Here is a 12067-nt window from a genome sequence, read left to right as displayed (position 1 = left end):
TTTTAATGCATCCCATGCAGGGCTCTATATAAACGTGCACAAACTCAAATCGAAATAATCCGAATTTGGAAGACATTTTGCATTTTTTTAAATCATTTTATATAATTCCTATTGTTGTTGCAGCTAAAAATAATAACTGTATATAATGTTTATGTAATAATATTTTCCAAATATGCTAAAAACTGTGATGTAGATGTTAAGCGTATTCCAAAAAAAAAAAAAAAAAAAAGACAAACTGGATGGATTATAATAAAATGAATAATAATCACCCATTAATAATAACAATAGTAATATTAATAATGTATTATTATTATTATTATAAATCATTGGAAAACAAATCATAATGAATTGAATTGAACCAATTATGGCCACATTCTTCATGATACACTCCACGTTTAGTTTTATTATGTAATTGTAATCAAATCAAATTGTCACCAAAGCATATATTTAGAGTCCTAACTAGCACTGCATAAAACTATCCTTAAATGACTTCCCCCCCTTTATGACGTACTGTTTGCGTTAGTATTAGCCAACTTTACAATTCATTATTACTTCACTATTAGCTTCATGCATTTAAGAAGTGCTGTGGCAGCTTTGTTTTATTGTACACTAACTGCAGTCTCAGCACTACATCGTCACGGGAATACAGTCTGCTGAGGACAAAATATCAAAGGAGCAAAATTCTCTTCTTTCTGCGTTTTTCTTTTACCTTAAAAGTACGGAGAAAAAAAACCATCAGGAGCAGAATGAAATGAAAAGTGTCCATTGCAGCATTAAATGAATATGGTGTTGCATCATATCTCGTTTTACGCAGTTTTACAATGCCATAAAATATACAGAGCTTCCACAAAAACAGAAGTTCAAAGACAAAATTCTAAAGATGGCCACGCACTTGTTTCTCTGACGCAAAACGTCAGGTTACAATAATATTAGACTCTTTTAGCTTATGTGCTATGACTATAAAACTCTCTTATGCGCTGGCAGAGTTTCAGATTCCTCATAATCAGCGCTGCACTTTCTAATTTTGACTTTCTTATTTGTGCATACTGATCTTACACGCTCGGCTTTCTGGTTTCGTGTTGTTTGGTTGCCTTTAAAGAGACTTAAAATGATGTTAGCATATGTTCTCTCCTCTCTCATGCACAAATAAACTAATTCTATAACTAATAAAGTTAATGTGAAAATTAAATGAAAAGTGTCCATTGCACCATTAAATGAATATCGTTTTGCATCATATTTCTTTTTACGCGGTTTACAATGTCGAGCATTGTAACCAATCACACACGATTCCGTTGAGTTTATGATAAATGCAACGGCCAATCAGATGCGTTGAGATGAATCACCGCGGGGTTTTGTTGAGTGCGCACGAATTCTCATCATAAACAACAATGTGCAGATGTACATGCAAATAATGTGATAACTTTAAGAAAATCCTCTTCAACTGCAATGCCATAAAATATATAAAGCTTCCACAAAAACGGAAGTTCACAGACAAAATCTAAAGAGTTTGTCTGACGCATAACATCAAATTACAATAATTTCAGACTCTTTTAGCTTATGTGCATTGACTCCCACTGTAAAAATGGATCATTAAAACTCTCTTATGCGCTGGAAGAGTTTCAGATTCCTCATAATCAGAGCTGCACTTTCTAATTTTGACTTTCTTATTTGTGCATACTGATCCTACATGCTCGGCTCTGGTTTTGCTGACCGTGTTGTTCAGTTGCCTTAAAGAGACTTAAAATGATGTTAGCATATGTTCTCTCCTCTCTCGTTTTGAGTGTCTCGCGCCGCTCCGGTCCTTTAGGGAACGAGCTGTAATTATGGAACACCAGTCGGAGCAGGGTTTACTCATTAAACTTTCTTTCTGCCGCTGGAAAGCAGCCTCGTATCGCACGATCTGCAATTCCAATGTGATCTCATTAGGTTTTGTAGTTATTCCTGTGAAAAGTTCTGGCACAGATACTTTTTTTCCCCAGACATTTGGAGAGACAATATCAGCTTCAAGAGCATCTAAAATGTAATGAGATTTCATTAATAAGCAATTTTGCCGTTAAAAGTCTTAACATATTTTATCCATTGTTTACTGAGAAAATATGAGCTATATGAGAGATATAAGAGATATTATGAAACATGTGTTTGAATTGCATTCGAAAGTTTAATTCATTTAGTTTTAATGAAAACAAATGAATAAACAATGTGTTGCATATTTTTCAGACAAACATAAAATGAAAAAATACTAATATCAGTCTCAACCATCCAGAACACCCTAGCAACCATCCAGAATCCAGAACACCCTAGCAACTGCCTAGCAACTATCCAGTACATCATAGTTACTACCTAGCAACCATCCAGCATCCAGAACACCCTAGTAACTGCCTAGCAACCATCCAGTACATCATAGCAACTACCTAGCAACCATCCAGTCTCCAGGACACCCTAGCAACTGCCTAGCAACTATCCAGCCTCCAGAACACCCTAGTAACTGCCTAGCAACAATCCAGTACATCATAGCAACTACCTAGCAACCATCCAGCATCCAGAACACCCTAACAACTGCCTAGCAACCATCCAGCATCCAGAACACCCTAGTAACTGCCTAGCAACCATCCAGTACATCATAGCAACTACCTAGCAACCATCCAGTCTCCAGAACACCCTAGCAACTGCCTAGCAACTATCCAGCCTCCAGAACACCCTAGTAACTGCCTAGCAACAATCCAGTACATCATAGCAACTACCTAGCAACCATCCAGCATCCAGAACACCCTAACAACTGCCTAGCAACCATCCAGCATCCAGAACACCCTAACAACTGCCTAGCAACCATCCAGCATCCAAAACACCCTAACAACTGCCTAGCAACTATCCAGCATCCAGAACATCCTAGTAACTGCCTAGCAACCATCCAGAACATCATAGCAACTACCTAGCAACCATCCAGCACACCCTAACAACTGCCTAGCAACCATCCAGCATCCAGAACACCCTAACAACTGCCTAGCAACCATCCAGCATCCAGAACACCCTAGTAACTGCCTAGCAACCATCCAGTACATCATAGCAATTATCTAGCAACCATCCAGCATCCAGAACACCCTTGTAACTGCCTAGCAACTATCCAGCCTCCACACCCTAGCAACTGCCTAGCAACCATCCAGCAACCAGAACACCCTAGCAACTGCCTAGCAATCATCCAGAACACCCTAACAACTGCCTAGCAACCATCCAGCAACCAGAACACCTTAGCAACTGCCTAGTAATCATCCAGAACACCCTAACAACTGCCTAGCAACCATCCAGCATCCAGAACACCCTAGCAACTGCCTAGCAATCATCCAGAACACCCTAACAACTGCCTAGCAACCATCCAGCATCCAGAACACCCTAGCAACTGCCTAGCAACCATCCAGTACACCATAGCAACTGCCTAGCAACCATCCAGGATCTAGAACACCCTAACAACTGCCTAGCAACCATCCAGCATCCAGAACACCCTAACAACTGCCTAGAAACCATCCAGCATCCAGAACACCCTAGTAACTGCCTAGCAACCATCCAGTACATCATAGCAATTACCTAGCAACCATCCAGCATCCAGAACACCCTAGCAACTGCCTAGCAACCATCCAGAACACCCTAACAACTGCCTAGCAACCATCCAGCATCCAGAACACCCTAGTAACTGCCTAGCAACCATCCAGTACATCATAGCAATTACCTAGCAACCATCCAGCATCCAGAACACCCTAGCAACTGCCTAGCAACCATCCAGAACACCCTAACAACTGCCTAGCAACCATCCAGCATCCAGAACACCCTAGTAACTGCCTAGCAACCATCCAGTACATCATAGCAATTATCTAGCAACCATCCAGCATCCAGAACACCCTAGCAACTGCCTAGCAACCATCCAGAACACCCTAGCAACTGCCTAGCAACCATCCAGTACACCCTAGCAACTGCCTAGCAACCATCCAGAACAACCTAACAACTGCCTAGCAACCATCCAGCATCCAGAACACCCTAGCAACTGCCTAGCAACCATCCAGAGCACCCTAACAACTGCCTAGCAACCATCCAGCATCCAGAACACCCTAGCAACTGCCTAGCAACCATCCAGAACACCCTAACAACTGCCTAGCAACCATCCAGCATCCAGAACACCCTAGCAACTGCCTAGCAACCATCCAGTTCACCATAGCAACTGCCTAGCAACCATCCAGGATCTAGAACACCCTAGCAACTGCCTAGCAACCATCCAGAACACTGAAGCAACTGATCAGAGTCAGACAGTGGGGCTTTCTCTCCGTAGGATGAATATTCATGACCACCTGCACTTACTCAGACCACTGTTTTACACACAAACGTCAGACATGCCACATTCATCCCGCTCGTGTGTGTAAGTGGAGTTTTATATTGTTTTTTTATATTTTTGCAGCGCTTTGTGTGTGAGTAAAGCGCATTAGATTTTTATTATTATTATTATTATTATTAAGTCTTTTTTGTTGTTTGTAATATAATTCATATCAGGGTTATTATAGTTAAAATAAATATTTTTTATAGCCATAAAAATGTCTGTTACTTGAAATAAAATAAATGTTAAGTGAAGTAGTTGCCAACATTTCTCATGTTTAGCTTAACTTTAAATACTAAAATATATAAAACTAAATAAACTAAAACTATGTTTATCAGCACTTTTTTTTCCACACATGCTGTTTGCTTAACAGGTTTTATCATCATGCAAAACAGAAACTTCACCTGACGTCATACACTCATCGCTTCAATCATTCATATCTATACATCTCTATGTTGAAGTTCATCAACACCATTAATCCTCTAATATAAAGTCAAGTCACAGTCGTGGAGCCCTGAATCAGGATCATGGGAGAACATCAGGACTTACAGATGTACTACTGATCTGTGTTACGAGCTCAGCTGTAGAGCACTTCAGCCCGTGAGGGTTTATTGATATATCTACACACACACACACACACACACACACACACACACACAGCAAGCAACACGTTAAAGCCATTAGCATGTCATTAAGAAGCAGATGAGCGCCCAGATGCTGCGTGATAGCCTTCCAGCACCTTGTGTGCTACGACATGAGCTGAATACTCGCACAAACACGAGAGCTTGTGTATGTGTGTGTGTGTGTGTGTGTGTGTGGATCAACACATAGGACAGGCTCAGTGGGAAAAACGCTGACATTTACGTTGCTTCTTGCACATTTGGCAACACTTTCAAAGTGAAAGTGAATCATGCATTTGAAACATTTTGAAATGTCTAGTGAGTGACATTAAAAACATGTTTAGTTTTTTCCGAAACAGATTAAGAACAATTATGCATGTTCACTATAGTTTCAAATGGTTCTGAAGGGTTAATGCATTTAAAACCAACATACACCGACACTAAACCTAAGCGATAGTGTTTACAAAAGCAAACATGAAATTAAAACACATTTGCTGAAGCAACCATGCCATTTTTGCGCTCTTTTATTCTCGAAACACAATACAAGTGCACTGCTGTATCATGTGAACTAGAAAGTTTAATAAATCAGAAATGCTATAATAGAAAATATCTCAATATGTGCTCAGATATTTCTTATTATTATCACAGTATTAAATGATCTGAGCTGATTCATCATTAGTTACAATTACTTATAAAAAAAGATATAATGCATTACAAATGCACATTATGAATACCTTTATAATGCGTCATACATAAAGGTTTTAAAGTGTTATCACAATAATGCACTCTTTTTTTTAATAGAAATACGTTTATACATGTAAAACTACTCTAATAGTCTAAAGAAAAATATATGCTGTATGCTATTAAATGTTAAAAATAATTATTAAAACATTTGATTATTATATTTATTATTGGGCAATTTTATTTATGGGCAATAATACATGTTATTTTGTGTTCTTTTAAATTTATTTTAAATTGTATTTAAAATAAAAAAGCTTAAATCCTTTATTTATTTATAAAAATAATTATTTTTATTATTTACAATATATTAAATTATTATTTTATTTAAAATAAAAAAAGCTTAAATCATTTATTTATTTATAAAAATAATAATTTTTATCATTTATATTATATTAAATTATTATATTATTATTTATACTATATTTCTTTATGTATAAAAATAATTGCATATGCTGCAGTAACAATTTTATTCAGCAAAGGCAAATTAAATTAATCAAAAGTGACAGTAGAGACAATTATGTTACTCAAAACACTTTAAAAATGCAATGCTGTATCGGGTGAACAAACAAGTTTATTACATCAGAAAAGCATTAAAATAATAGTCTGAGATCTCAATATGAGCTCAGATATTTCTCATTAGATTATTACGATATCAAATGGTCTGAGCTGATATTCACATTTACTGTGACAGATATGCTGTCTATAATGTCACCAGAGTAATTTTAGGGGAAAAGTTTATAACTAATAAAACATGAATGAGAACTCAAAATCTAAAAAGCTTTAACATAGCAACCTTTGAGCACAAATAATAATAAAAATGTTCCTTTGGGAAAGCAAGCGAAGAGATATTTTGTGTTGAGTTTCTCATGAAATTGTGCGAAACCGAACCAATTGCTCTTGATGCTTTTGATCTAATCAATAAATTGAATCTGTTTTTCTCTGGCACGGGGATCCGATCCGTTCCTCCAGACTCCATTGATCGGCACATCCTTTGAAAGCTTTCTTTAGGAAGCGTATGATTTTAGGGTATTACAGAAAGAGGTAAAGCCGGGTGGAGAAACACACCAATATAGAGCGAGAGAGATTTCGAAAGCATCAATTCTCTCACGGCCTCCCTGAAATGCATGCTCAACGCGGTAAAAAGAAATGCCCATAAATTCAAAGCCATCCAGTCCTTAATAACATCTCAGGAGGGCCATTAGTCATTGAGAGCAAGAGAGTCATTATATCTCACTGACAGAGTCATCAGAGTAATACTTCATAGACAGAGATACTATACTAGAGACACAAAAACACCTCGAGTGCTCCGACATCACGAGAAGTTAACTTTCCATTCAACTCTCGAAATAAAACTTTAGTGCAACTTTTGAGGTGCAACCTTTTTAATGCATTATGCATGAATGTTTTAAGTTTTACCACAGTATTTTATGTAATTTTATTATCTTTAATGTACTTTTTAATAGTAACACTACTAAAAATATATGCTGTTAGCTAAATATAAAATATATATTTAATTGTAACTAGAAAAGTAATTATAAAAAATATTATTTATATTTATTATTGTGTAATTAGTTTAGACTTTTGTACAGTGATAACATAAAACAATGTATTTTTTAAATTTATTTGAAATTTTTCAAAAATTAATAAATATTAATAATATTTTATTAGAATATATTACTGTTAAAATATTTGCTATCAGAATGTTTTTTTTAAAGCAATTAATACTTTTATTCAGCAAAAGCAAATTAAATGTATTAAGTGACAATAGAGAAATTTATGGCACACGATATTTCTAGTGAAAATAAATGTTGTTCTTTTGAACTTTCTATTTATCAAAGAATCCTGAAATGTATCTTAATTTCCACAAACATATGAAGCAGCACAACTGTTTTCAACATTGATAATAATCAGCAAATCAGAATGATTTCTGAAGATCATGTGACATTAAAGACTGGAGTAATGATGCTGAAAATTCATCTGCGAATAATAGGAATTAAGTTACAGAATAATAAATATTATACATAATAAAATGTATTTCTTTACTAACATTATATATATATAAAAAAGCAAGGTTCCTCAAAGTGTCTGTCCATCTTCAGCACCACGGACAGCAACAATCACACTATTACATCATAACCCTTCACTGATCGCTCTAAATGATTACAGCAGCCATATCCCATATTCTCACCATCTAACCCTTCAAGAGACAATTTTCTGTCGTTTAAGTCTCTAAAGAAAGCGAGGGAGCCTCCACAATCCGTCTGTCAGCGCCACCGGAGGCCGTAACGATTATGAATGGGCAATAAGACACAGCTGCGGCCTTGCCACGTGGAGACCACACCGCGGGAACGAGCCAAATGTCATAAAACTGAAAAACGGCAACTCGTATATTAACCGGAGAACATATAAATATGTGAGGGGACCGAAACCTTTTTAGAGAGGTGAATGCCGAGGAGAAACTGATCCCGGCTGCTGTGGAATGAAAATGGCATGATGGATTTACGTGCAAATACTCAGACAGTAGAGGTTTCTGTCAAAGGATATGAGAGAGAGAGAGAGAGCTCTTGACCTGCACAAATACCATTTATACTGTATTTGTGTTTACACTACATGAACTATATTGCATGCTAAGTGTTACTGCACCGCCTGAGTGTTTGCACTTGTAAAGTTTGCCATCCTGTTTTATTATACACTGTAATAATTCTATATTCTTGTTTTATAATCTATCTATTCTGCTATAAGCTATAGCTACTGTATATGTGCATCATGACTGTTTCATATATAGAGAGAGACTCCTTGGCTCTATTATATTCTACTGTACAGTATTCTATAATTCTTTATATAATTCCATTCTATTATACAGTTCTTATTCTGTTCTATTCTATAATTCTCTGTATAGTTACATATTTTACTGTTCTGTTCTACTATATTCTATTCTTCTGTTCACTGCTCTGTTCATATTATACTGTTCTATTGTGTTCTATTCTACTTTAATTTATAATGTTATATTATTATTTAAATAACTCCATTCCAATCTCTATTATTTATCTTCTATTCTATATTTTCTATTCTATTCTATTTTACACTTTTCTATTCCATTATTCTTTATACTCTGTTCTACTGTTCTTTGTTCTCAATTCTTCTTTTCTCTATTTTATTATACCGTACACTTCTATTCCATTCCATTATTCTCTATATAACTCCGCACTCTTCTTGTATTCTGTTCTAGTTTATTCTATTCTACTCTACACGGTTCCATTTTATTCTAAAAACCACATTCTATTCACCTGTTCTCTATTTATTTCTATTCTGCTTTACGGTATTTTACTGTACACTGTTCTTTTCTTTTCTTTTCTTTTCTGTATAACTCTGTTTAGGTCTACTGTTCTTTGTTATGTATTCTGTTGTAAACTGTTCCATTCTATTATATTATTCTCTATACATTGCAATTCTATTCTACTTTTCTATATTCTGATCTATTCTCTTCTACTCTACACTGATACACTGTTCTATTCTGTTCAGCTTTACTGAAGGTGAAAATGAAATGTGGCTCATACTGTGTTGCACGCGAGAGAAAGACATCAGAAGGAGAGAGAAGTAGTGTGCACTAAACACTGAACACCATGTTTCTGTGTCTGTAAAGAACGCACGCGAATCCTCAGGGGCGTCCACACGGGACGCGTTCTTGCGCTCAAAATGCAGACAGACGCAACGCACTGGGACGGAAGTGAACGCAGGGGGCTCGCGGAGCGTTTGTAAGAGTTGAACAGCTTTTAACATGAAACGTCATGATAAAAGCAATGTGCGAGACGCGCAAGGCTCAAAGACGAAGATCTAGTGCATGCTTGCAAACGGACACAAAGAACGCGCGAGTCTTGCATGAACAACATATTATATTCAGCAGCTAGCAGTCAAGTTTAATTGGTATGTTTAGAGGTTTGTTTAAATATCTAGACGTATGAGCAGAAGTAACAGCGGTACTTGCCTCTGCAAACACAGCTTAAAAACCGAAGACCTTAGAGGCAAAGGAGTGAGCGCGCATCTCTCTCTCCCGCGCGCGCGCACACACACGCTCGCGCGTTCATTCGGACGGATTCCTCTTTTCTCTCCAGTGGATACAGCGGGGAACACACGGATTACCTTTATGATGGATTGCTGAAACTCCCTTTAACATCCATTTATTTCCTTTAATTTCCCTCCCGTCACCATCTATCCATCCATGAGTCCGGACGGGTTCTGACTCGGACAGAATGCGGATCCCGGTGTTGATTCCGCTGCTGTGGGGAATCAGTGAAGGGGTTTTTCCCAGCAGTGTCCAGATCGGTGAGTTACACTTCTAACATGATAGACATATCGGCACTTTATTAACCCCACGAGGAATATCGCAGAGCAACAGATAACGATAGTGCATAATCATTCACAATATACACTCCTTTACACAAATACTCAAATAGGGGGATTAAAATGATAAAAAAAAAAAAATTATCTAAAGAACCTTGTGTGCTGAAATGCCTCTTTGTTTTGGGGTTTAAGGGTTTTCGTTTTTGCACTGTTCTGCTTAAAAAAAATTAAAACAACTAAAAAGGTGCTTTTGAGCGCCAAATGCGTTATTTAAGCCAATTGACCGATAAGTAAAAGATTGTCAGTCAAATGTAAAATGTAAGAATGCACATATTGGTTGACTACCATTTTTTAAAATTGGGAAAATTAATAGTACGCAAAGGGGATAACTGAGGGGGACAATGTCTTTTGTGGTTATAGCCTTGCAAAGTGTCCAAATCTGGTGCTATTTAAGATTTTTTTCCCCCTTAAATTTGTTATTTAACATAATTGTTATTCTCTCAATATGCAGTATAATTCGGATGTTTTTAAGAGCTTGGAGTACTTTAGCATGCATGACTTGTGGTCATCATGATGAAGATTGTGGACAAGTGCATATTGAGTGCGCTTTCATTGCCAGTTCAGAGCATCACTGCAGTATTCGGTCTTGTCTTTCTATGCGATGTGGGATGACCTCTTCCCATCTGAGTCTGATCAAAGTTTCCCATTTTACAAGATTTGCATCTCAATGTTTGATCAACATCAGCAAACCACTATGCATGCTCCCCCCCAACCCTCTTTTGCACACACAGTTCCCTCTCTTTTTGCAGGATGTGTCTTGCGTGTGTGTTAAGTCACTGCATTGCTCATTGAGATGGAGAGTCTCGCGCCTTAATGAGATGCGGTCGCTGACTTGTGCGCCTTTGACAGCACTGCTGATAAAGTTAATACGCTAAATAGGGACACACACACACACACACACTCACAGAACGAGAGCGAGAGAGATGCACAGTTGCACGCAATGCTTAATGACATTTACATACCGCTGCAGTGTAATGAACAATGCTTGTGTTGTTCGTCGCAAATAAAAGCACGTTATAGGGTCTCCAGTTGCAGCTGAGCCAAAACGTCCATCAAAATGAGAGAAGAATTAGGAGGGTGTGATGAAACAGACCGTGACACTGGCCCTGCCAAGTGCAGACATGCATGCTCTGGTGACACCAACAACAAATGCGTGATTAATTTCCATGATTAAAGGGACAGTTCACCCCAAAAAGGAGCACTTAACTCACCCTGCATGTCATTCCAAACCCGTATGACTTGATTAAATCTGTGGAGCACAGAGCAAGATGTTTAGCAGAATGTTCAGACTGCTCTACACACTTCATTTGGCATTGATGGTTTCATGAAGAACCATTAACATCCATGGAAACTTCTATTCCACAAAAGGTTCTTAAACCACATAAACACATTTCATTACACCAAATACACTAAATAATGTTCTTTTTTAGCAGCATATGTTTTAAAAAAATAGAAAACCAGTGTTTTGGATTGTGTGGATTACAATATGGTGCATCAAGATTTGACGTCATTGGTAGTTCACAGTCAGAAGAACCAATAGCATTTAGCCATTAGCTGATTAGCCATATTTTAATGTACAGTTGAGAGTATGATTTATAGTGAAAGAAAAACAAAGTCTTAAAGGTAAATTAAATTTTTTTCCAATTTCGGGTGAATTAGTCGTTAAGCACCTCTTTTGTGCTTCTTTCCTCTTTGCAGTCACTCATTCTTTCTTCCTCTCTCTCTTTCCAGGTGGGTTGTTTATAAGAAACACAGATCAAGAATATACAGCTTTCCGCTTGGCCATATTTCTTCACAATACAAGTCCGAATGCCTCGGAAGCCCCTTTCAATCTGGTTCCACACGTCGACAACATCGAGACGGCCAACAGCTTTGCTGTCACCAATGCCTGTGAGTAAAGATGTCAAAAATGATGTGAAACACAGTCTGAAACTAAATTTTGATAAGG

The 12067-nt window shown here is 37.2% G+C and overlaps 1 protein-coding gene across 5 annotated transcripts in view; it reads left to right on the top strand.

Moving 5' to 3' along the window:
* The first annotated feature begins 9263 nt into the window (after positions 1-9263).
* The window catches only part of gria4a (glutamate receptor, ionotropic, AMPA 4a), a 70739-nt gene continuing 67935 nt past the window's right edge, over positions 9264-12067 (top strand). For 2 of the 5 annotated variants that reach the window (XM_026254953.1, XM_026254954.1), the window contains exons 1-2: positions 9267-10041; positions 11851-12009. In XM_026254953.1, the coding sequence (XP_026110738.1) occupies positions 9969-10041; positions 11851-12009 (232 nt within the window). In that variant the 5' untranslated portion in view covers positions 9267-9968. Of the gene's footprint in view, positions 10042-11850; positions 12010-12067 lie in introns of all 5 variants that reach the window. The other 3 variants (XM_026254957.1, XM_026254956.1, XM_026254952.1) reach the window with 3 other exon arrangements.

Source organism: Carassius auratus, unplaced genomic scaffold (genome assembly GCF_003368295.1).
Source record: "Carassius auratus strain Wakin unplaced genomic scaffold, ASM336829v1 scaf_tig00040578, whole genome shotgun sequence".
Lineage (NCBI taxonomy): Eukaryota > Metazoa > Chordata > Actinopteri > Cypriniformes > Cyprinidae > Carassius > Carassius auratus.
This window is presented reverse-complemented; position numbering and strand designations above follow the sequence as displayed.